Raw genomic sequence first — 27,547 nt, 5'->3', positions numbered from 1 at the left:
CTGTGCCCATGGCAGCTGATGAGCCTCAGCTGTGGATAACACCAGGCATGGGTCATGTGCAGCCCTGTGGTGCAGAAATTCTGTCTCACAGGATAAATGCTCTTGTAGCTCTGCAACATTGTCTACATTTATTAAGTGAAATCACTGCCTGTTTTCTGCAGCATTAAAAGTGAGCTGGAGTACAATATATTTATTGATCTCTACTAAACACACCCTGGGCCTCCCTCCAGCTTCCTCTCTCCTGTTTATTCAAGCAGAGCCCAAAGCACACACACACACCTGCATCCCCAGGACAGGCTGTGCCCTGTCTATGGAACAGGGGACCCAAAACTGCTGCCCCAGCCTCTGTGTTTCACCTCTCAGCAGTGGTGCACCCACACACACAGGGGAGTTGAAATCACCAGGAAGGAGATGGAGAGACAAGCTGGTGAAGGGACCACTGGGCAGGCAGGACACAGCTACTGGAACTGGCAGGAGAAAGCAATGGGTGTTGGACTCCTGGGATTAAAAGGAGAAGCACAGATGAGGAGGAGGCTGATGGAGGTATCTCCACAGCTTTCCCTGGGCTGGGTATCAGGAGGAGCAAGAGTCCTGCAGCAGGAACAGATGCCAGAAAGGACACCAGAGCACTGGGGTGGAAGGGACACAGCCGAGAAGCCCAGGCTCACGCACAGTCCATAAGGCAGTGAATCCCACTTTGTTACTGCTCCTTGCCCTGGGGACTCACGGCAGAGAAATGAGCCCCTGGATTTATCCCCCTTTTCCAATTAGCCTCATTTCCCCTCCTCCTCTCCCTCCGCCCTGCTGGAATCAATCCTTGTCCTGGCATTTTAAAGGGCAATGTGCACGTTTTATGGCTGTCCCCTATAAAACCATTCTACATGATAACACATCCAGCCCTTTATTAGGGACGTTTGGCAAGTTTATTGGCCAGACATTTTTCTGCACTGACAGATGAGGTCCTGCCATCACTTCTCTGAGCACAAGAGGCCCTCTCCCTTCCCCTCCTCCCCTTTCCCGAGACGTCCAACCCCGTGATGCCAGCAGCCCACAGACATCCTCAGTGCACCATCAGCCCTCCCCAGGCAGCTGAAGTCCTCAGTGTCCTACATCTCACCTGCAGCCAGGTGAGGATCAGCAGCAGGGCCACCCCCGGGAACTAGAAGCATTTAATAACCTCTGCTACAGCCACACCCACCAAAGACCCTTTAACCCTTCATAGCCAGGGAAATGCTCTTCCCTCCCAGCACAGGCATCCAGAGGGGCAGATTTTCACATCATGACAGGTCAACTCCTCACTTCCCTACAGCAAGCCTGTGCCTTGAGGAGCTGGAAGGTTTTTAGGTATCTTGGGGGGTAATTGCTCTCATTAGATACTAGAAAACCAACTGGCCTTTGTAGTTTTGGGCACTGTGATGCTTTGTCCCAATCAACCCCGATCCCAAGGTCATCACAAACATGAGACCTCGTCCCTGCAGCACTCCATGATGAGATGAAGCTGGGACACAAGTTCAGCAGATGTTATATGGGGCATAGGGGCTCTGCTTCCCAAAAAAAGCCAGAACTGCACTGCCAAAGTGGGTTTGTCTCAGCCCTCGGATGCTGACGCCACCGAGGCTGTGTCTGTGCCAGCTCCTCCTCCCTGTGAAGCTGGGAGGACTTGATGTAAAGCCAGCTGCAAGTTTTATTGTCCTGTGCTCACAGCTATCCATGTGTGTAAGAGTGAGCAAAAGGGTCAGCGGGGGTTTAGTGGAGGGTCAGGGATTAAGAACAGAGACTGAAATTTATCTGAGTGCTTACCCGGCGCTTCCTTGCTGCACTCCAGGGCCACTGGCCACCGCTGAGGGGTCTGCTCCCCACATGCCAGCACAGCCAGAGGGGATGGGTCCCTGGGAATACAGAGCAAGCAAACCTCTGGCTCAGGTCACATCCCAGTCGGGCAGCTCCTGGGCAGTCACCCTTCCAGGTCAGACGGTCCTTGTCACCTTTCAGGTGCTTTGATGGCACATTGCACATTAAAATGGGAAGCAAATACAAGACAATGCTGTGATTCCCACCCTGCAGGGAGCCTCCCAAGAAGCTGCGGGTTTCAGTCACTGATCTTGACCCGTTGCTGCTGTTTAACCCTCAGCAGGGCCACCAGGAGCAGTGGTGGGTTCCCTGCACCTTCCAGCCCCCCTGCCCCATGTTGGTTCACATGTCACATTCCCAGGCTGTGTTATTCTTAAGTGCTGTAAATCTCTCACTATTATTCTCCCACTTGATATAGTGAGCTGTGTCATTTTGAAAGGAAATACATAACAGTATATTAAAGAAATCATGGATCTCCTCATTCATGTTTAAAACAAATTTATTACAATGTAAGAAACCCTGAATAGCATGAATTTATTATAATGATTTAAGGCTCCTGGCACTTGAGTTAAAAATGTCTCTCAATAAATAACTTTCCCTTGAAAACACAGCAAATTAATATAGTTTACCATTTCCAAAGTTATATAAATCCAAGAGGCTTAAATCAACAGTACGCTGGATAAGATTACTGTTGCTCAGCCAGAGACTGGTATCGCAGCTCAGAAGGATGGAAAAAGTGGTGAAAAATGAATGGCTTTTTTTTCTTCCTTTTTTTTGGTCACCTTTCTCTCCTTTCCACCACCCTAGGCTATGTCTGCTCTGTGAAAGTCAGACTAATGTGAAACAGATGACAGCAGCTGTGGCCTTTGCACACAGGTATCATTAAAACAGAGCGGCTACTCCACCACCAGACTCAACAAGCACCGCTCTGATATTTCCCCAAAGTGCCTCCAACGCACACAGCCCCGTTGCTTTCCATAGCAGTGTTTTAATTTGATTGCAACCCAGGAGCTGAGATGTCTCCAGCTTGGCTGCCTCCAATCCTGCTGCAGTCTCCCAAGTCTAAAGCCAGCCTGGGGCTCTAAAAAACTGCCTGGACTCTCACCCTGGCCCCCGTACAGGAATACGCGTGCATGAGGTAGGAAGGGAAGTGAAACCCCACATGTGGCCATAGCCGTAAGTGGGACTGGCAAGTTTTTGCCTGGCCCAGAACTTGCCCTAAGAGCTGTCTGTGGAGCTCAGCAGCTGTTGGAGACAACAGCAAGAGCACATCTGTGTGTCCTGGGGAGTAGTGGGTTTGCTCAGCTGCGTGCACAGCTGGGTGCCAGCTCACAGAGAAAAATTCTCACATTTTCTCCCTCCCCATGGGCCTTCCTTCTCCACAGGCCACCCTGCAGCAGGAAGAGCTCGGCATCATCAGCTGAACAATGAGGCAGCCCTTCCCACGCAGCCCTTCACTCAGCAAGGTCTTCTATGGCTTTTTACTTTATGAAAGCCTAATTTTTTTCCTTTTATTGTCAGCACGTCAATTTTTTTCCACAACATGGGTGATGACTACTTTTTTAAACAAAGTACAGTACTGGTGACATTCTGACAGTGTCAATACAGCCAGAGTACACCCACCTGAGCATTTCAACACGGGAAGTTAGGGCTGTTAAGAGTCAGATTGACAGCCTCGGTAAATTCAAGTCCTCTGTTCAGCAGACGACACAGAGTTATTAGAAGCAGACAAGGCTTTCAGGTCATCCAGTCCATCTCCCACCCCACCTTTTAATTGTCTCTCTCACCCATGCTATAAATATCTGACTTCTCATCTTGTTTCCTCATTATGTCAATTATAGCAGTCCCTGATCATTTTTATTACTCCTCACTGAGATCTCTCCAATCTGCCAGTAAACTCTCTGGTAATGAGATTCCTGTGCTAAAGGCATGAGTGCAAATAGAGGGGCACCAGCTCCACTGACAAGGAGCCGTTTCCTCTGCAATTCAGAGATGTCATCGCCTCCTCACCTGCAGCTCAAGTCTTCTCGTCTGTTTTTGTTGCTATCACCGCCTTGTGCTTTGTTCACTCTTCCCCTTCTGAGAGTTTGTGTTGTCTGGGTCTCCCCCATCCCATCAAGAACGTGTCTGGCAGATTGTTTTCAAGGTGTTTGAGTTCATAGGTACTGCACCCACAAGTTCATGCTCCATCCCAAATTGAGTCACACAATCCTTTTCTTTCGTGCTTGGTATTCCAACTTCACATTATTCTTTCCTCATCAACTCTTCTAAATTCAGCAGGGTCTCCTGGTTTCACTTCTTACAGAATTTCTGCTTCAAGAAACAGAACCATGATCTGAAGTGCAACCAGATCAGGTACCCAGCCCCTCAAAATAAAAAAGGCTTCTGAAAGTGGCAGAAAGGAAACGCTGTGCAGAAATGAGGCCACACTGTCACCATTTCACATCAGCAGCACTGGAACTGGGTATCCTGCTCTACTATAAACCCTTCAAGATGCATAAATGCTAGAGAAAGTTCAGAAACAGGCCCTCCAAATCATCCAGGGGCTGGAAAAGACATTAGGACACAAGGCATAAAGGATGCCATCTCAACAAAGAGAAGGCTGGACCAGGAGTTTATCACTGCCTTTGGAGTACTCACAGTCTGGCAATATGGCAATTTTGTAATCCTGTTTCCAGAGGCACAACAAAGTCCAGTGGCTGGAAATCCAACGTAGATAACCTCAGCCTCAAAATAAGGCAGTTTTGTTGCAGCAAGAATAATTGCATGCTGAAAGATTTTGACAAGGCACTTTTAAAATTTCACTGCAACTTCCTCACAGCCAACTCTAATTCAAGAATGAACTAGATTTTGTGTCTGTGAATCCATCTTGTCCTTTCCTTCATTATCAGGCCTAGCAGAAGAGAGGAGTTCCCACACTGTTCTTAATGCTCACAATGCTCAACACCTTGTGTTTGGGCAAGTGCTTTAATCAAACCCATGCTTCAAGGTTTTACCGTAGTTGCCAGTAAGCAACCAAGAAAAATAACTTTCTTCAGCTTTTCACTTTCCTCTTGTCTGTAGACAGGAGACCAGAAAGAATGAACTCAGACTGGTTATTCAATGTTCTGAGTGAAAATTATTTTGTTTTACATACTCAGAATGACTCTTGAATTAAGGAAACTAGGCTCCCACTGCAGCTCATGGATTAGTTTGTCTCCTAGGACCACCTGGGCATCTCTCACCTCATGTTATGTCAGGACTTCACCTCTCAGTGACATCTGAGCGTATCCAGTTTAGCTCCCCAATGCCTGAAATGACTCCTTCAAGCCTCAAAATACATGAAATCTGAGAGCTTCAGCTTCTGTTCAGTAGGAATGTCTGGCCCATATGCTTCTGCTCTTACAGATTACCATTCACAAATTGGTGGTGGATACCTCCAGCGCCTTCTGCTGTGGGCACTAATATAAGTCACAGCCCCTCTGAGATGTGGCACTAAACACAGTTCAGCACAGAATCCACAGCATGCTGTGGAGGGAAGCAAAGCGGCTTCCCCAGAGCTGGGAAACAAATCCAGTTCCCCCCCAACCCATCCTTTTCCTGCAATTGGGATGCTCTTCCACCCGTTAACAAATGTGGGAGTCTTCAAGCATCAACATTGCCCAGGCCAAGTTGGGTTTCTTGCTCTTTTTGAGATGAATTCTGCTTTCAAACACCCTTGTCAGGGATCACCATGAAGCTCTGCTACATAGCCACGCCAGAGATGCTCATGGTAGTTGTCTCTCAGCTACATGAAGCCACAATATTTTAAAACACTTATTGTTGCTGTGAGCAGACAAGCCTTCAAATGATGCAGAGAGCAGCTCTAGATCGGGAGAGGCATTTTCCAGAGGAAAGCAACCCAGTCAGAGCAGACTTCCTTGCTTCTGCTGGTTTAAATCACCTCATTCAATATTCTGTGTTGTCTTATGTAGCATGTAGTTATGTAAATTTATAAATCATACACTAATTAGCACACAATTTCATAAATTTAGTAACAGTGAAAAAGGAGGTTTCTAACTAACCAGGCTGTGCTCTCTCCCCCACAGATGGTACAAATTCAAACACAGCCTGGAGGTCGTATTTGAGAAAATCTCTGCTCCAGCTTTTAGAGTTTAACCCCAGGCTCACGTGCACTTTCAAGGACTGTCTTTTGGATATCTCAGGCTCAATCTCTCTGAAGTGCAGCTAAGACCCTTTCTCTCCTTCCTTAACACCAAACCTCCATAGCTCATTGGATCACTGCAAATTTTATTTGTTTATTCTGATTCTTGCTATATCCAGTCTCACATTCTTCAGTCACCTAAGTCACCATCCCTTGCTAGCAATTAAATTCAGTCCATGCCCTGGGTTATACCCGGGTTCTGCACAATTGCTCTCCATGTGCTCTGGCCTCTCTGTCCAGCTGCTCTAAAGGGGAGAGGCTAAAGGTAGGTCAAGGTAATTTCCATCTTTCCCTCATTTGCCAAGCATCCCTTGGACAGTAGTTCCCCAAATGCAGGAACATGATTTGGAAAACGGTGTGGAGTCATAGGCTCTTATGGGAACCAGTGTTTGAAGACATTTCTCACTTTAAAGTACAAGCACACAATTCTCCTTTGCCAGCTTACTATAGTTTAACTCATCCCTGCCCTCTGGCTCACTCCCACTTCATCTCGACCTTTGGTGATCCTTTGGTACAGTTCTCTGCCTTGCATCTTTGTCCTTTCTTGCCTTCATCTCCATCCTTTCTTCCTTACACTTTAATTCACTTTTTTGTCCCAAAGCATGGTGCTGGCTCTCCAATTCTCTTCTCCTTTGTATTTTGAGACCTCTCCCCTACCTCATGCTCCAAAGGAGGCCTTGCTCCTTCTCACAGCAAGACCCATGTCCTGGAGAGGAAGAGAAGGCTTAAGACAAGTTTTTCATGTATCTTAGCAAACTGGAGACTCACAACATATATGATGTGATGATGTGGGAAGTGGAACACATTGTCAATGGCAGTATTGACATCTGAGCTGGACAAAAATCAGAAGATAAGCCAAATAAAAGTCTGGAAGAATAAATTAAATCCCCAGATAATTTATTAGTTTAAGAACTCACACATATAAATACGTGCTCAAGATGGGATTCAACAGCAAGACTGGAGAGGCTAAAAATGAAAAGGGTGTGATTATTACAGGTCTGTGATGTGCAAGGTGCACAAAAGCAGAAACTACAAAAACAGGCAGCAAGTGTGTGTGCACAAACCACGTGGGAAGGACACAAACTGAAGGCGTGGGTAGAAGGCTCAGCAGCAGTCATGTTACTACACAAAGCCTCATGTAAAACACAGTCTGATGTGTAGCTGAAGGATATTCACTGGGAATATTCCCTCTGGACAAACCGTCCAAGGCTGGACCAACTCCCCAGCAGCAGCTCCCAATATAGAAGCTCAAACTTAAAAGGACACTGTCACGTCATTGCTTTTGCTAGTTTAAGTTTTGCATTTCCTCTACTGTTTTAGCAGATGGAAAACAATTCCCCTCCCAGTACCAACTACTGATTTTGTCCTTTCCTATTTGACAATCATTGATTTTTTTTCTAAGGCTATAAATGTTTTAATAACTTCAACTTTGTAGTGCCTCATGGCAAAATATCTTTGCTTGCACTGACTGCTAAACACCATTCCTAATGTACTGCTGATAACTAGAGCAAGAGCCAGCATTATAAAAAATGATTTTCCACAGGGTCTACGGAATTAATAGCTTTTGTTTCTTTTGTCCACATCTCATAGAGAATTAAAGCATACAGCTCTTCACCCATCAGGCGTTTCAACCATCTTTACGCTAGAAAACTTTGCTTCACAAAGGTGTGTCCCCCATGTAGGTCAGACTGACGGACAGCACCTTGAGCATAGAGCCCACAACCCTGACAATGTCCTTTTAAAAAGAGCTACAACCAAAACATACAATTCAAGCCAAAAGTCACCTTCAGAATTAGAATTTTTTATGGACTAAGTGATCATAAGGAATCCTAAAGCAGTTAAATATTGGCACCCACAAATGAATCAAAGAACAGAATGCTCCCACGGAGTGTTCTCAACTGGGTGCACAAAGGCACCTTTCAAGAAATATACATGTATTTTTTGCTGTTTTGAAAGGTCAGTTAGCATTTATTAGAAAAGGCAATTAAAGTTTCAGTCAAACTGGAAAAGAGACAAGAAGCAATTGGACTGATATCAGAGAACTATTTCTCTATAAATGCCAACACTTAAAACACCAACAAAGCTAAAAAAAAAAAAGCCATAAAACAACCCGAAACCCTACGATCTATGTGACAGTTATCCCCAAGTTTCCTGCTGGTCTTTGTACATTTTTCTCTTCTTTCTCCTCCTTTTTCCTGCCCTCTTTAAGCAGCAGACTACTCAGCCAACAGAATGAGAAAACTTATGTCCCCACCTGCTCTGCTTGGGCCAGGGTACTGAATTCATCTTTGGGGCTCTTAGCAGAAACCTGGGCCTTCACAGGCTCAGGGAGTAGAACAAGAGGGACACTGAACAGCAGATGGACATATTCCAAAAAACTGTAACACTTCACTAAAAGCAGGACAAGACCATGCAAGGACTTTCCACAGTAGTAACTTTCTGGTCCAGCAATGCTGCTTCCCTCCTTTAAACTCCTCCAAGCAGCTTTTAAAAATCAGCTGGGATGCACAGAAAGGATATCACCTAATTTGTGATTAAGACTGGGCCTGAATGAAGCAGCCCAGAGTAACCTGAGGTTCTTCTTCCCCTTCACTCTCCTTTTGTTTCACTGACAGAGGAGCACGGTGCTGCCAGGGGCTGTGGTGCTCTCATCTGAGATCCACCTCGCAGAGCATCACACACTGCACAGGAGCAGTGCAGGGAGGCAGGCAGCAGCCATACCCCAAGCATTGGTACAGCAACTCAACCCAGCTATTAAGATAAGCATGGTTGCCTAAAGAGACTGTCTGAAAAGCAGTACTGGCCCATGAAGTGGTGTTTGGGAGCAAATGGCCTAGAACTTGCCCATACTGGATCAATTCTACCTTTCCCTCGCTGCAATTTTACTGTGCAAAATGAGTATTTTAGTCTCATATTTCTAGGAACACATGCCGGTGGCTACTGTTACAATAAAACATGAACACTGCATTGTGGAGAAAATGAACATTAATCCTGTAATGTGCAGTCATTTTTACCAATTCGGCACATTTCTTTAAATAACCAAGTACATGCAGTAGATGGAAATGCATTTAAATAAACTGAAATAGATACAACATGAATAATTAAAGCTGGCAGGAAAGTGTGCATTGCGAGCTGCTAGTGGAAATAATTACTGATTTGTCTTATTTACAATGGAACCTGGATGCAGGATCAAAATAGTGCAAGTTAGTGAATATGTCTTAAGACTGCTCTTATACTAGCACTAGTGTGTATTTCATCTTGAAAAGTACATCAAATAGGTTTTGGATCTCTACAATGTCTGACTCTGTTCTATTTCAGGGCTACGTTACCCAGCACATAAACTCTGTCAAAGAGCACTGATTTAAAGAGGAATATAATTCAAATCTGTGCCTAGTACATCAACCTGCAACATCAACTATTAACATTATCAGACACTGTAGAGTTGAGTTTACGATATATCCCCTAAAAACTCAGCGTGTTAAATATCAGAATGTTGAAGGAAAAAGTAGATCATAAAATCAATGAAAAAGTACTAAAGTGCTTGTACCTTTATAATATGCCAGGTTTTAAACAGACTTGTTTAATTAGAAAATAATCTACTTTGAACCTGCTGGTTCTTGAATGTTAGGCAGTTCTTGCAAACTGCTTTAGAGCCAAAAAAATCGATAATGAAATATACTTCCGATATAAGGCTGGCAAAACTGTGACTTCAATCTATTAGAAAATGTTGTAGATTAAAAAAAATGCTATTTTAAATTGATTACTTGGCACATGAAAGGTTTAGGAAAAAAAGTTAACAATTCCTGATTGGCCTACCCCAACAATATACTTGCATCATGATAACTAAATCCAAAATGAAACTGGATGCTAATTAGCTGTGTTTTAGAAGAGGGAAAACAAGCAGTGATCACTCAAAGAATTTAAGAGTAGCTGTAGACCAAGGAGTTGTGTCAAATGAAGAAGATCTCCTTGAGGAGCCGGCTCTCTTCCAGCTCATCTGCTCTGCTCCTGGGGCTGCAGGGGGTCTGGCACCAAGATGACGACAGCCTGTGGCTCGCACAGCAGGGCGTGTGCGCGTTGTTCCTGTCAAAAGGTTCTCGGCAGAGGTGTCCCGGGGCTGATATTGGGTTCATAGCTTCCACCAGGTCAAGGAGAGAGGCTTCGTACCTACAGAAACACAGTGAGAAAACACAGCTCCATTAAGATCACAGCACCATGAAGGAATTGAATCCAGTTTTCCTGCCTCCATAAACCAGACTAGACCTAGATTTGTCTGACAGGGGCCACCGGCACAGAACGAATTTTGCTGTATGGACTCCACAACTGCTGTATGTCAGTAACGACAACACAGAGGTACTGAAAAAGAGGCAAGCAAAGCATGGGTGCTCAGGCTATTTTAGGCTGTTTCATCAGCTTTTCCATTTCAGGTGTGTAATGTCTTAGGTGCACTCTGGAGACTGAACACAGACCTCAAAGAGACGACAGCAAAATGCACCAAACAGGTACAAGGCAGACCCACGTTAGCAATGGTAAAGTGACTTATGCTGCACGTTTGGTTTTTTTTGAATAGACCTCTACACTTGATTTAGTTTCTTGGGGATTTGAAAACAGCAGGAGACTTTATTATTATTGCCACAAACTACATGTGTTTCCTGTAAATCTCCGTGTACTATATGGAGTCTGTCTGGTGGAAGCACTGAAGGAATAGAATCTAAGCAAGGTAATACAAAATCAACACTTGAGGCACCAAGAGAAAAGGTAAAGGTGCTAAGCATCATTCAGACTGTCCTTTAAGTGCAAGTGCAGATGTGGGGGAAGGTTGCAAGCCAATATTATCTGGTAATGTGCACTGAATAATGGCAGGTATTTCAGACAGGGACTCTCTATTAATATTCACAGGAGACAAGACCTGATCTAAATACCAGCACAGGATTGATCAGTACAATATATTTCCTCCTGTCCAATTTTAAATGTCTTAAACAATACCATTTCCATTGCTTCCCCACGGAGACTGTTCTCCAGTGATCTCTCCGTGATATATGTAAGAGATATCGCTCCAGAGTTTTACCCAAAAGTCCCCTTTGTTCCATGCTGTTGTTAGCACCAACCTACCTGATGTTCCCAGTCCTGAAGTAATTCACACATTCAAAGATTTTCATGCACAAAACATTATTCTCTTTATTCACCCAAATGAAACTATCAGCACAGGTGATTGGATCCATAGGGTACCTCTCTTGTAAGCAAAAAGAGCTCATCCATAGCATGAGGAAACATCTCAAGCTGTTCTCTGCTTTGAGAAAAGCCTCTGATTCTTCTTTCATGACTGTAGGAACCTAGAAAGACTAAGCAACTAAGACAGCTGGGGGAGGTTTCTCAACTCAGATGGGATGAAAAATTCTTAAGAATAAATGTCTACAACAGTTTATGGATGTGAGAGATTAGTAGTGGCCAATTTACGCCTAAAGGCAGACCCCCACCTGTGCTGTCCAACAGCCTTGTGCAGCAGCAGCAGGTAAAAGGTTTTCCTTCTGTGAACTAGCCATACCATAGAAAACACCCTTCTTTATCTCCACAAGTAAGTGCTACGTCCCATCCGTCACCAGAACATTGTCACAGAATCATTTAGACTGGAAAAGACCTCCAAGGCCATCAAGTCCAACCTTTGACTGGTCATTGCCCTGCCAACCAGACCAGAGCACCGAGTGCCACATTCAGTCATTTCTTGGAAACCACCAGGGATGGTGACTCCACCACCTTCGTGGGAAGTGCATTCCAGTGCCTAACATGACAAGTTACTTTGTCCATGACAAAGTAACTCATTGTTGTGTCTGAGACACAGAACTACTCCATCAGCTCAAAGGAGTTAGCAGTGGTACTGATGGGTTAATATTGATGGTAATGGTGACTACTGAAGTTATGCTATAAAAACTTTTATTTCCTTCAATCTTTATTGTTTCTTCCAATCTGATGGTCAGCACTGTTTCTAATACAGTCTGACTTGACCTTATTGCCTCATAGGGCTCTCTCCTCTGTTTGACTACAGACTGTTTTATTTTCCTACAAATGTGCTAGCTTGAATCTCACTCACAATCAGATAGCCAATTTGCAAATTTCTTTTCCACATTTTAAGCTTGTCTACATGTCTTTCTATTATCTGTCTAAGTAGCAAAAAATGAGTGACTCAAAATGAAAAAATACAACTTTTGGTTCAATTGGATCTTGTTCGTGGCTAACCTTAAGCAAATGTAATGTCTTTCAGTTACCCCAACCAAAAAGTTCAGAAGGACATGGAGTTTTGCGTAGCCAAACCAGATCATTTTAGAGAAATATGTTGTTTGTACTAGCATTCAGAAAGTACCCTTTAAAAACTGAAACTCCTTAAAAATATCTAAAGATAACATAAAATGGAATAAGCTGCACTGATAGCAAGAACTAGCACACAGATACATGAGACTTTTCACATGGAGAAAGTTTAGGATTAGACTCTATACAGATACACACATATGGTTTGAACCCCAAAGAAACCCAGTTAACATATACACTGCTTTCATTAGCCACACCTAAAACTTCTTTTTAGATTAATCTAGTCTAGCATACAAATGCTTATCTCCTCTGACGGTAGTGCTATCAGAAAATTTCAATTTCTCCAGCAGCCATATTCAATCACAGATTAAGCAGGGGAAACCAAACCAGCCACTGCATTTACAGCAAATGTGCAGGCCCTAGATTTAAGCAGTACCTTCGAGTTCATTTCTTCTGCAAGTTTATCTAAGTTTTACAGCATTTCTGCTATCGGGAAGGCTAAATGATTTGGCAGATTACAAGCACAGCAAATAGCAAAGATTATGTAAAAGACCAGGTGTTGTAAATCAGTCTATTTGACACCACAGTCATATATGCAATAAAGTGAATGAACTCTGCTAACAGAGCGCTATCTGATAAGGAGAATGCTCCTTGCAGGTATTTAGTGTTTAATCCCAGGATAATGGTTTGCCCTGGTTTGTCTAAGTAACATCAGACAGCATCTGGCTGGAGGCAACAGAGTAGACCTAGAATGGTTTGAAACTTGCAAAGAATTTTCTCACCATTTATTTGTATCATAATATTTAAAGAGACACAGTCAGAATGGTCAAATCCTGAAATGCAACTTTCTCTAAAACCAGGGTATGTATCCTTCACATGACTTGAATAACAACATAAGTAAAAACAGGCTTCATTATTATTATTACTGATATAACACTTAATAGCTTCAGTGAAGTCAAAGCTACAGGACCAGCCACCCAAGAGTCAGAACATTTCAAACAGGAAAACTGATTTGGCAAACTTGGCTTGTGATAGTGAATGATTTTTACAAGCAAACTAATGGCCAAGGGTCCCCTTGTACTGTTCCTGCTTATCAACCAGAAAAAAATCCCAAACATTCTGCAGAAGTTTGCTTACACACATTTTCTTGTATAGGTTTTGCCCTCCAAACAGAAGGAAGATGGCATGGGCAACTGTCCCTTTAAGTATGGTGATAATTCAGGCTGTCCTCACTTTTTTGGTACATTTGCCAGTGTGCGGGATGGTCAATGAGCAAGGGGAGAGTAACCCAGGTTCTTGTTAATGCATTCCTTGGAGTGGATTAGAATGAAATGGGTTAAAATATACTCACGCTCAGTGGGAATTCCCAGGTACCTCCCCTGAGTGGGGGGGAGCTTTCATTCCTCTGGTGCAAGGCCCCAGAAATTAGTCTGGGGACACTTTGGGGGTTGATAGTTTATGATCCCTTCTCAGCCGCCTCTCAGTCGAGCTGATAATGCCCCATCTTATCTTCCCTTGGGGAAAGGGAGCATTTTAACAACTGAGGGAGTTATATAAGGAAGAGCAATTAGCATAGTAAGAAGCACCATCTTGCCTTGCAGGAGCCAGGCTGTGATAGTTCACCTCGTCTGTCTCATGCAGACTAGCATATACACACCCAAAAACTCACCTTCTCCCTCGAGGGATGCAAACCTGGCCTCCTAAGAGCACCCTGGCACCTCCACAAACAGGCAAATGTTTTGAATCATTAATCATTAATAGTCTGGTCTCTCACAGCATCTCGGCAACAAACTGGAAAATAATCTCTTTTTTTGACACTTCCCCCATGTATACTTTTTCATCTAACTTCAATGAGCTTGAAAGTCTGCATGTTTCATCATGGGAGAAGAAAATCTGTAAGGTCTACAAGTTTGGATTAGAAGTCTAACTATTTAGACAGATAAAGTTTGTGAAAGTAATCTTATAAAGTCTCCAAAAAATTCATCAGGAGAGGCAACACTAAGAATTAGTGTACAAAGCAGAAGGAAGGCAGGGCCGTGGGCAAGAAGATAGAGATGAGAGCAGGGAGACCAGGCCAAGGTAAGCTTTGAAACTCTTCTTTCAATGAAGAAGTTTCACTTTTGCTTTTATTGTAGAATATAAAACTCCAAATACAGCTCAAGAGAGCAGCACAGAAATGCCCAATCTGAGAGGTTGGTGCCACTGGGATCAAGCTGGTACAGCCGGGTCAGAGAAGAACTGGTCAGGCATTGCACAGTGCTGTGACAGCATTCCCTTCACATCCTCTGTACTACTAAAACAGGCTGCTAGAAATTTGTCTTCTCAGCCACTAAAAAGCCCTTTTGGAAATTGTATTAGAAACTCTCAGCATTGGCTCTTAATTAAAGAAGTATGTAGTAGAGTTTATAAACTCTTAATGTAAGAAGAGTTTTGTAGTCTATCACTAAGATAACAGGAAGCATCATAAACCATTATGATTCAAAACAGATCATTAAGCATTCACATTTTAAAAACAAAAACAAAAATATACACAAGATGGCACAGACCCAAGTCCCTCTTTCCACAGTGTTTCTTTTTCACTGCTCATGCAGCAGGAATACAGCTCTCTGAACATCTACAGGTGCATCTTATTTTGTCCCATGTTTCCAAACTGAAAGGGAAGGAAGGCTTTCACTTTTTTTTGATGAACATACAAATATGGCTGATACTCTGGGAACCATAAGACCGCTTATGCCCAGAATGGTTAGTGAGAAATGACCTGAAACCACTTGGTATTCCTTCTGATAAAACCTACAGGGCAATCAGAGCTCAGACAGCCCCACAATGTACAGTACCCAAAAAATGGTCAGATTATGCAAGAGTGATGCACAGAACTCATAACTGTGCAGGATATTAGAAAGAACAGTGCTCTTGAAGGTAACCACAAAGCTTACTTGCCTCAATTGGCTGAACAGTGATGTTTATTTATTTAGACATTTGGGATATGCCAATGGATTTTTAATGTTGGTCTATTTCCCACTGCTGGTAAAATATATTTCTTACACGCTGTCCAATTTTTAAATTACACTATTGTATTTTCATATCATGCAATCCCATTTAGCTAATAATATCATTTGTTCCTTCCTGAAAAAAAACAGCACAACTTCAACAAGTTTGATATTTGGAGGAGCGGGAATCTCCTTATGAGGCAAAACAACTAAACTTATTAGAGTCATAAATACTCTGGCAGTAAAAGATGTATGTATTTCTTTAAACAAGCATTGTCGGATATTATTTGATCACTATATTTAGAGACATCTTTTCATTTACACGCACTGAAAATTTATTCTTCAACCATAAACATGTATAAAACACATGGAATGTCTCTTTGCAAGGTGATGGCATTTCAACAAAGCATACTGGCAATACAGTTTTGTAGCTGTATGGGCTTACTTTATTTAACTGTATATACCAGAGGAAATAAAAAGGTTTATTTTTATACTACTGCTTGTATTTTCAACATAAAGTTCAAAGTGATTTACTGATGTTACATGAATTGCCTTTGAATTACGGTACAGTATTGTGCCTAAGTACAAAGCCTAACACTATTTTGTATTCATAAAACACCACCTGCCCCTGAGCACTTTACAAATGCTAAATACAACTAAAAACACATTCAAGGGGTAGGGAACAGACCCATTTTACAGAAAATTAAACAGTTTATTGTTATGATAGAGCAAATATCAAATCGCTGTTTGACTGGAACAAACAGGGCAAATAAAAGCAGAGAAAAAACAGATGCACATAAGAAGTGGCCTGGGCAGTCAAAGTACCTGAAATCTAAAGACACCATACTAGTGATACATCCTGGGGTTATCTGGAAGAAACAGCTAATCACCCACACCCAAGCTAACCCAAGCTCTATTGGTGAACAGAAGAACTCAACACAAATTAAAGGATCCTAAATACTTTCTACCATCTTTATTCTGACATACAAAATTAGAGCATAATGTAATTTTGATAAGAGATTATCTCCATAGCTTGTCCTTTCAATATCCATGTATCAACCCACTGTCCATAAATTTGCCTAATTGTTTTTTCAACCTGCAGCTTCCACAATGTCCTGTGACAGCAAGCTCAGGAAGTTCACTGCTATTGACAGACATACTTTTGTTTTCTGTTTTAACATCTTGCTAGTGTTGCCAAATGTTTTTTTTTAAGGATTGACTCCAGTAAGTCTCTTTCACGTGGTGGAATCCGGTAAAAAACAGTTGCACATTCAACTTATCCACCACCTTCACAGTTTTGCACCCCTGATCATTTTCTCAGCCTTTCCTATCTGAAGTCACAGCTTCTTGGTCTCTCCTTAAATGGCAACTACTTTATCTTGCTGATCAAATGAATTGTTTTGTGTACCATTCATAGCATCCACTACACCTTTCTTGAGAGGCAAAGACCAACTGGAATTAAAACATGGGTGCAACAAGACCTATATATCCACAAGCTGTTGACAAATTTCGGAAAGCTTTGAACTCCACAAACCCTCACCACCTGCTCTGAGTTCAGTATCATGTAGGCATGGTGTTGATGACTCTTCCTCAGATAAATTACAGTTTCACTCGCTCAGTTTTGATGCCTTTTTGAAGTTGTTTGCTACTGACATATCATTGGACTACCTGAAAGAATTAGTATCACACACAAATTTATTAGGTCACCCAGGAGATTTTGCTGTTCACGTCTCATTCCAGGTGACTGATGAAGAACCAGCCCAGTGGATTTCTGGGGGATCCCTCTGCTAACTCTAAAAAATGAACATTAAGTCACTTTGCTTGCTATCATTTAACGACCAGTAAATCCCTAGAAGGAACTGTCCTCCAATCCTACAGAAACTTGATTTCTTTAACAACTTTTTGTGTGGAACCTTGGCAAAAGCCTTTTGAAAATCCATAGGCCTGAGCTGATACCTCAGATTCTTTCTTCCCCACTCCCTGCTCTGTGAGAATAATCCAAGTTTTAACCAGCAGGATAATTGGCCCAGGAAACCTGATGAATATGTCAATGAACATTAGAGGCTGGTTGGGTAGGAAATGAAAGCTGAGAAAGAGAAGCTGACTTTGCAGTCATTCCACCCCCCGCCCCCCCCCCACCCCCCCAAAGGCCACACATCAAGATAAGGGGGCTTAAGGGAGCTTCTCTTAAGGTGAACCGCACCTTCAGTGACCAAAACACACCCTGGGGGAATATTCCCACTTACTGAATGTCAAGACACCAAAACAGAAGAAAAACCAACACAGTGAAGGGCAATCCATGAAGCTGAAACACCAAGAGAAGGAAAAAGATTAAATTGAGAATGAGAGAAAGGGACTGTGACAGCCTGAGATTCCCATTTTACTTTCAAGCAGGCTGGAACTCAGAGCAGATACTTCACTGTGGGATACAGGAGGAGGCAAATTTAACAGGGCTATATATGTATTTAAACCAACTCCAGGTGGAGACATGCTCTTCACCTGCAACAGGTCTGTATGTTCCAAAAGCATTTCAGAGTTTCTGAATTCTTAGAGAAAAAGATCAGACTGCAGAATGTTTCAAAGCAATTTAAAAAAGATCTGACCCTTTTATTTAAAATATATCACACAATGTAAAACAGAATATATTTATACAGTGTCCTCAGCAAGAGCCTCCTGGAGTGCTGTAAAACCCACACCCACGTAATAGAGAGCTTACACTATCAGAGACTTTTAGAGAGCTCTCCGAGGCAGTATTCAGAGAATCATAACCTAGAGAAGGAAAAGACTTATTAGATCATCCAGCCCTCTCCCTGCTGACAGAACTGCTCCCTACAGTGTGCTTCCTCACATTTGTTGCTAACAATCAGCCTCTCGCTACTCTCCATGGGAAGCCATTCCACAGCCAAATATATCTCATGCTATCATTACCATTATTACTTATTTATGGGCCACGGTATAACCTAAAGGGCCTTGATCAGGATCAGGGGGACCAACTCTAGTACCACTTGTAAGAGCACTCCTCTCTCCAAAAGAGCACACAGTCAAAAGAGGTAAGTCAAAGCCCAGTGGGAAACATATAACATACCATTAAGGAGAACAGAATAGCATGGGAAGTGCCACTGATGTTCCATGAATTTTTGCTTCAGAGTTTGGTGGGAGGGAAAGGTATGTGTCACGCATAAGAACATGCTTCTCACAGTCACCTAGAGATAAACAAAGAGGATTTTCTTCCTCCAAACTTCACCCTACTAGTTGTGCCTAAAGATCTGGCATGTTACTGAGAAATTCGTCTTCTTTTTTTGGTGCAAATACACTTTAAGTATTTAAACAATGTTACACTTTTCTGTTCTGCTTTTTCTGTTCTGCTCCAGTCTCAGTCAACATTTATCTGAGCCACACGTATTTTAATCTACTCTCATAAATCAATGCCTCCAGCACTGCAACAGATTTTGCCACTCTCCTTCCATCTTTGACAATTTTTTTCCAGTAAGCAATCACCCAGAAATAAGCACCATATCCACTGGAGGGGCTACACAGAAGCAGAGAGGAGATCAACTCCCTCCAGCACTCATGCAATGCTTGTCTGTGCACAGTCAGCCTTTCTGCTGCTGGTTCCTTTCTCCACAGATCCTCCTTTACCTGTAGGTCTTGCAGAGCAGTGAATTCAATGCCTCATTTTCTGGGGTTACTAACAATTACCACCAAACCTTGTGGAAAGCAGCATCAGAGATTACAGCCATTGCATAGGAGAATTTGGAGGGAAGCAGAGGAACTGAGTATCACACCTTTGCTAACTGAAATGTGCTGTGCTTGGCAGCGTTTTGGGATGAGCCTCCCTCCCCAGCATGGTTAACAGTAGTAAAGAGCTAAAGAAGACTTGGACTTGAAAGAGGCTGAGGACTCTGGTTTGTCCCGGGCCTTTTGCCTACCAAGCAGTGCCAGTGCTCTAAAGGACACCAGATCCAGCAACAGCATCTCAAAAAACTTGTGCCCAAAGGCAGGGCTGATAAAGAGATTTTTCCCCCCCCTCCAGTTTTCACCCTGGCTTCACCTGTGATGGCATCCAAGCAGCTGTCATTACTGAAACAGGAGTTACTGCTGCTCTCATTCCTCCTTGGTACACAAGCAGGACATTTTCACTTACCTGCTCATCAGAGACCAACACCTGCTTTCCTCACCCTTCCACCCACACTCCCATCTCAATGCTCCCAATCTTCAGTTATCCTACCTCTTTGCTCCTGGTAACTCAGCCTTTGTTATTTCCCCACTGGACTCAGACCCTGCTGCCGTGTTACCAACACGTCAAATACAATTGAAAGTGCTGCTTCATTGTTTTTGTCTCTGTGTGTTTTTCATAGCTAAATAATAACTAACTGAAGACCAAGAATAAGAAATACCACAGATCATTTCCTTTAAGGTATGGCTGCAGGCTGCAGCTGAATTGGCATAACTGAGGTTGTAATAATTCTGGAAGGGGGAGGGTGAACAATGACATGAATGCTGGGAAGTAAAGAAACCTTTTAAATCAGATCTGCCAGTGATAGAAGAATAATTTAGAATGAAGTTTTTGTACAAAAGAGAGAAATTACAGAACCAGGGAACTACCACAGAGTTTAACAACCACCTTCTGCAATCACTCTGTTTGTATTGTCCTTCTCTCCCCTCCCACACACCTGTTTCTGTGTCATCAAGTCTGAAAGCTCTTCAGATCAGAAAATGAACCTTGGTGTATGTACAGCACCTGGGGCCCTGATTCTGCTGTGATATTACATAATAACTTTGCACTTCAGAGCACGCTTAGCTTTTATTCCCTTTAAGCACTCTGTCATCACAGCATATCTTCAGCAAGATCTTCACCCTTTATTGTTCTGGGCCAAAACTAAGCTGTCATCATCTTTTCTGCCATACTTCATCCCGCTACATCTCCTGCCTTAACAGCCTTTCTTTTCAATTTTTTACTCTTACAAGTTTGTCCCCAAGCATCCTTCCCCTCAAAGCAAACTCTAATTCAACGAATCATTTTCAAAATTGTGCCTTTTCTTTTCTTTTATAATGTACTAAAGTCTCTGACAAAGGTCTGCATATGTAAGTCACGGTAAAATCTTGCACCTCCTCTCTGCCAGTCTCAGTGTTTCTCATTAAGTTTTGATTTCTTTTCCCTTTTTCATTGCTTCTTCCTAGCATGCTTTAAGCAAAGCTGGGACTACCTCTCCCTAGAACTTTTGTGGGTATTAAATAACTATGGAACAATTTTAAGGGGCATGGCTTAGGGGAAAAAGAACCCCACCACATACAGCTTGCAAAGTCTATCACCATTTACATGGATTAGCAACCTGTCTTTTTCGCAAGCTCAGTCCAAATTCCCAGCCTGCCAGATAATAAATCAACTTTTTGCTTCAGTTGTACAGTCATTGGGAGATGCGCATAGTTTTAGGTCAAGCATTTATAACCATTTTATGATTCCAAAGTTTCTTACCTTGTCATTTAGTTACTGAACTGTGAGCTTTCATTGACTTTCTAACCATTGTGGCAAGAACTGCAAGTAGCTGTGCAAGATTTAAAACCTCACTGAGCAGAGGAGCAAAATCAGACTGCAGTAATTTTAAGTATATATTGGGGTGGAATTGTGACCCTATGGAAGCCAATGGAAGTTCTGCCACCATTTCACTGGGGTTAGCTTTCTTCCCTGCCATTTCTTGTGCTGGGGTGAATAAGTATTGCAAGCTCTCTATTTTACAACCTGGAAATAAGATGGCTCAGAATGCTTGGAAATAGTTTATTTTACCATTCTATTTTGTTCGGTTTTTTTTTTTCCTCCCTATCCTGGTAAAATATTTTACATACAGTCAATTGCTGTACCTAAACAGCAATTCTTCTTGTGGTTCTGCATGATCCTTCCTCTCCTGCTTGTCAGCTTAATTTCTTCTGCTGTGGCATGGAGTGTGTAATAGCAAATCTAGCACTCAAATTCTTCTGTTTCTTAATTATCTCTGCCCTGTCAGCTATATCAGTGAAAACAAGCTGGCATTAGACAATTCAGATACAAGTAAACATCAAGTTGTGATAATACAGAGTCCTGCATTACTGTCATTATGGAAAAAGCTGTTTCAAGGAGGCTTAAAAAATTAAATAAGCCCAGCACTTCTAAATGGCCAAAAACCTAAGGATATCTAAATTATTCTTCAATATCTTAATCATCCTGGAGAATCATGATCTTATATAATGGTCATTTTAAATGAAAGGTTCGCTGCTCTGCACAGTTACCACTTCCTTTCTAGTTGTGAATTAAAGTATAATTTAGGGTGGCTGTATGCCAACTGGACTAGAAAAATTTAGACAGTAACTGTGGTTGAAAGGGGGGGGAAGCAGTTCGATTTCTTTAAGTAATAGAAAATCACTCACCAAGTTGTACTTTAAAACAAAACACTAGAGCTTTAACTTGACAAACTGACTTAAATTAAACCACAGAAAAAAGTGCTTGCACTGTAAATCTTACAGGGCAAAAGTGATGGTAGGTTATCATTCTGTTTATTAGCATGCACTTTGGAGAGTTCAGGGCAAGTATGGATACGCATTCATTCCATTTTATGCCGCACATTACTGAAAACACATTCCTCATAAATAATTCATAAATGCATTGTCTGAAATTTCAGATTCCAAAACTACAACACCGTTTTCAACTTTATCGTTTCTTGGTGTTCAAAACAGAAACAGACAATTGGATGGATGGGCTTCACAAACCTGATAAGAACTCATCAGTCAGAATTACATTCCAGAGGTAAATGCAAACATCTCCCAGCCTCTGATCCCTGGAAGCAAGGCTGTGATGATAGACCCTGTCCTTGAGTTAGCAGTCCCTTGGTAGGGAAGAGGGAGAAAAAGGGAAAGGGCAGAAGTAACCACATGGTGAGGTGTGGTAGAGAGCTAGTAAGTTGAAATTGGGTAGAAATCCAGAGGAATTTAAATTTAAGGTATATTAACAGTCAAAATATAAAGACTGAATATGGCTTGTCTTGCAAAAAGCCCATTTTTCAGACCAGACTGCGCAACAAACTTGAGTCCTGCTTGCTGTTCTCAGCTTTTAATTGGTATTGCTTTGTTTATGACATAGTAACTGGCATCATCTTATGCTAGCATGGGAGAGGTGAATAGGTTCTTGCAGTTCATTTGAAGTCTTATTCCGGCAGGGAGCAGAGTGACCACAACACACACAGAAGAAACTGAAGTATGCTTCATAGGCTAGAGTGCTTATATACCTGTGATCTTGCTGACATTATATATGTAGCTTATACTCAGTTGCTTTTTTATCTTCATACCATGCTCAGAAGCCTTACATCAGATATCAACTGCTTTTCAGCTAGATTTGCATTCATTTGCTCTGTTCTGCTCACCTCCCAGTGACAGGCGCACACAATTTTGGGTATCTTATCTAGAGAAACCTTTGGGGCCCAGCTCCTAACAGAACAACAGCCCATGATCTCCCTATGCATCAGCTCTTTGTATGAACTCATTCCCTCCAATTTGCCTAGGAACAAACACTGCAACTGAGCTCAAATACTTGGCATCCCAACGCACTGACTGCTTGGGTGCAGACCATATGTGAAAAAACAACGCTCTCATAAAAATTGTATTCCAGTACTCAACTGCTGTAAAACTTCCCACTCGGTGCTCCAGTGTGGAAAGACCGGACTATCTGTCACTCTGTTCATTTCCAGGTGTGCTGAACTCTCTGGGGTAATATTTAAATCAGCTGAGATTTCATACATCAAAGATGAGGATACATAATTCAAGAGGAGCCACTGAGATAAAACAGTAGCTGTAAAAAATACGGCGTGTTGGTGGTGCCTGGTTTAGCATGTCAAAGAGGGGGCACTGCTGGCAAGGAGCCGCATGCCGCCGGCACCGGAGCAGGTCGTGTGGCAGAGCAGGCACAGCCACTGTAAGCTTCACAGGAACACAGCCACCGAGCAGGTCTGACACTGTGCAAGTACCGGGTTGTAAGGCACCCTACAGGAAAAAACAGCTGTGAGGCACAGAGCACAAGGCACTTAGGCCTAGTGCCCCTTGGCTATAGTCATCACAAGCTAACAACCTCTTTCAAAAACTTTACACAGGTGGTAGGTGTCCCACCGAGATAAATTACCTACTTTCAGCTGCTGAACAGATGGGCAGGGAAGTGAAATTTTACTTTGCTCATTCCCAGCAGTAACTAGCAAAGTTGATCTCGGCTGCTGCAGGATTACTTTTCGATAACCACACACCTGTGAACAGTCCATGATTCCATTAGAAACTACATAAGGTCATTAATACACTACAAAATAAGGCAGGGCACTTAACAACTCAAGAAACTGATGCTAAGTCTCTCATTCCCATACTCTTCAGAATATACTCTAGGCTGAGAGAAGCCAGAAAGTGTATAGAGAGGGACCTCAACAGGCAGGAGAAATGGGTTCACAAGCATCTCACAACATGCAACAGCAGGAAATGCCTGGTCCTGTAGTTGGGGAGGAATAACTCCAGGCACCAGCACATGTCAGGTTTGACGGGCTGGAAGGCAGCTTTGCAGAGAGGGACCAGGATACTTGCTGTCCTGGTACACAAAATCCCTGAACAGAAGCCAGCAAAGGCCAGAACTGCTGGAAGGTTGAGGGAGTTGACCCTCCTTCTCAACTCAGCACTGGTGGGACACAGCTGGACTGCTGTATCCTGTACATGTATAAGAGACATGGACCCAATGAAGATGATTAAGGCTTTGATGTATCTGACACAAAAGTAAAATGTGAGAAAGTTGGGACTGTTCAACCTGGAGCAAATGCAGCTCAAAGGTGATCTCACCAATGGGTATAAATACTTGATATTGGGAGGAAAGAAGATGGAGCCAGGCTCTTCTCTGGAGTGACCAGTGAAAGGACAAGAGGTAACGGGCACAAATTGAAATACAAGAAATTCCAGTCAAACGGAAGTAAAAAGGTTTTCTTGCTATGTAGGTGGTTGAACATTGGCACAGACTGCCCAGAGAGGTTGTTCATCAACACAGACCAAAAGGGCAAAGACTGACTACCAAGGGCTGGACACTGACCTACCCCCCATGCAGTGCAGGCATGATACAGACAGGGAAGCTTAAAACACCAATGCCTGCAAACCAGGAATCTCCAGAAACCAATCCAAACATTAACCAAGGAGTTCTGCCCAGAAAAGTTTGCAACTCATGTAAACCAGGGTTATGGGAAACCTGAAGATATATTTAAATAAGGGTTTTCCCTCCCTTTCCCACATGCTCCACCAAATCACTTGCAACTATTCACATGGAAGTTGATCATAGAGTAGCCCAAACACCATACCCATTTTTTTTCTTTTTTAATAAGATGGTAATAGGCATACTGTAAAAAACTTAACAAAAAATAGTTTGCGTATCTGCCCTTGAAGCTTGCAAATATTTTCCTGGCAGAAGTCCTGAGCTAACTTTACAGCAAGATCTCTCAAAGGAAACAGAACTTTAAAAAAAAAAAACCAAACTCAAAAAAATACACTACAAAATGAATGTGACCCAGGGACTTACCCTTCTATGCAACAACACGATCAGAGTGCACAGAGACAGTGAAGTCCGCAGGGCGTGAAATTAAAATTTTCACACAGATACAATGAAGTAATGATACAATGTTACAACCTTGGCACAAAAATCTTCTGGTTTGAGTAAAGTCAATGTCATGTGATGTTACGGTTTGTGCACTGGTAGAAAGGGTCTGCTGCTAAAAAGTTCATAACAAAACAGAAGAAGCAAAAGCAAGAAAATTGTATAGCTAATTACAATAGACCTGTACATTCTAGTGATCCAGACATCCCTTAAGGTGCTCATCACAGTCGAATCTGGCTGTCAGTGCAGGCTGAGTTAAGAAAACACACTTTTCTTTCATGTCTAGAAATCTAGATGCTGAGAGGCCATTAGGAGATAAGAAAAAGACTGGCAAGGAAGGGGGAGGGAGAGAACAACTCTCTTATGAGGTCAGTTTGTTGCCTACAAACGAGGTAGATATACAGGTTCAAAATTCCAAGCATATGGATAAGAACAGGGACGCACAGAGCAATTAACAGAGTCAAGCAGAAGCTGGGATGAGCAGCAGCTGGAGCACTGTTAAAGTCCTTCTAGGAATTGCTTCACCTGTTACAGTAAAAAGAAAAGGCAGTGCTGGAAGAACACTGGCTCCTCAGCAAGGACAAGGTCATCAGAACAAGAAAGGAGCTTGAAAAATTCTGGGCAGAGCCAGGCACAGGGGCACAGACACTTTAGAAGACTGTTCCACATCAGACACCTGCAAAGCAAGCAACCTTCGTACTGCGGATCCAGCAACACAGTCCCACAGGAAATCACCAGACAATCTGCAGGAAGCAGGAAACATTTTATTTCTAAGAGTATAGAAAAGTCTCTCATAAATCATAAAGTTGCTTGTACATTAGGATGTTTCACAGGGACCCAACAGACTGACAGACATGCATGTATTCTATAAAATATATTTACAGGTCTGAACTATGGTGGGGGAAGAATCGGAATTCAGTAATCCTGCTCATCTCAAACCACTATTTTGTGATCACAAACACAGAAGTTAACACATGTAAGAACTATTGGCAATGAATTTCCAGTAACCCTTCTGGAAATGTAACAGAGAAAGTGAGTCTAACAGTGCAAAGGTCATTCCTTACAAGACATGTTTCTCATCTTACTGATCCAAGACGGTACACACAGAGAAACATACAGCCAAATGTGACTTAATAAAAACTTCAAGTCTTCAGCTTATTAATTTTTTTAAAATTTTTCTCATTTCATTCCAGTGATTTCATTAGGTTAGACTTCTTCATCTTTATTATAAAATAATCAGAACTGAAATGTTTCAATAAACCCAATTTCTGTTTTAAGTAGTAAAAGATGATTCAACGCAGATGAAGCAAAAACGAAAGTTAAAAGTACAATGGCATTAGAGGCTTTGAGAATATACTTTAAAAGCTGTTAAATACATAAATTATATATTAGTAATCCAAAATGTCTTTGATTGGTTTTTGCAGAAAAAAAAAGAACTGTATCAACAATTTTCTTCTTTAGAATAATAGAACAGTTTGGGTCAGAAGGGACTTTTAAGGGTCATCTAGTCTAATCCCCTGTAATAAGCAGGGACATCTTAAACTAGGTAATTTTCACTATGTTCTCCACCTGTATGGAACAAAACAAAATATTTCAAAACTTACAGGTGGGAAGAAACAAACATGAAAAACAACACATAAATCACCACCATTAAAAGAGAGACAGCTAACTTAGTACAGGGTAGAAACAAATACAGATTATTTTCAGTAAAAGGTTTAGTTCTCCATCATATTTCCAAATGATTTCCCTCCCAACACACACAGACTAAAAGAAATTTTTTTTTTTTTTTCCCCTCAGAGGGAAAGTACCATCCCAAAACAGATAAAAATTAACGTACATGGCCCCAAACTACTGGGGAGATAAAAACATGTTGCATTGAGAAATTTAATGATTATCAGGATCTACAATTAAATAAATGGTGAAAAAAACCACCAAGATACTGTTTTCCTAAACGATTATCTAAACGTTGAAGAGATAGCTTCAGTGCTCTAGTCACAGCCCATCACAAAGCCAAACTTAACAATGATCAGTAGCACATGGTTTTGAAAAGGAAATGTGGCCTATGAAGAAAAAAGTCACACCTGCAGTAAAAACTGGTGCACTCAGCTTGAACAAAGATCTGTAACCAGAGACTACAACATCACCTTTGTTTCCTTCAACTCTGTACCTGAAAGCTAAAGGCATCATCTTACATGATTCAGGGTTCCCCAAAGTTAAGCTTACAAAAAAAAAACATATTCAGTTCAGCAGTTCCAGGTTCAATATTCTTTACACTGAAACATCACCATTACTTGCCCTGAACAAATGTGGATGATACCTTGGCGCTTTCATTATCCTATCCAGGAAAAATCAGGGCCCAAACCTTCTGTTATTATGTCCTATTGAACTCATGACAGATATGCAACATTGTATGATTGAGACATAAGCCCATGGGTTTTTCCCAATCAGAAACATCTTCACAAGGATGATAAGAGACAATATTTATTTGAAAACAGACAGCTATTTAAAAATCATTATTATAATCCATATATTAAGGATGACTTTAAGAAGCTGTATAAATTAGAGAAAATGACAATAACAATTTTGAAA

The 27,547-nt window shown here is 42.1% G+C and overlaps 1 protein-coding gene across 2 annotated transcripts in view; it reads right to left on the bottom strand.

Moving 5' to 3' along the window:
* Window positions 1–4,103: 4,103 nt before the first annotated feature.
* The window catches only part of KIAA1328 (KIAA1328 ortholog), a 174,792-nt gene continuing 151,348 nt past the window's right edge, over window positions 4,104–27,547 (bottom strand). For both annotated transcript variants that reach the window (XM_032095326.1, XM_032095327.1), the window contains one exon: window positions 4,104–10,201. In XM_032095326.1, the coding sequence (XP_031951217.1) occupies window positions 9,985–10,201 (217 nt within the window). In that variant the 3' untranslated portion in view covers window positions 4,104–9,984. The remainder of the gene's footprint in view (window positions 10,202–27,547) is intronic.

Source organism: Corvus moneduloides, chromosome Z, assembly GCF_009650955.1.
Source record: "Corvus moneduloides isolate bCorMon1 chromosome Z, bCorMon1.pri, whole genome shotgun sequence".
NCBI lineage: Eukaryota > Metazoa > Chordata > Aves > Passeriformes > Corvidae > Corvus > Corvus moneduloides.
Note: the sequence above shows the minus strand (reverse complement) of the source record. Positions and strands in the feature narration are given on the sequence as shown.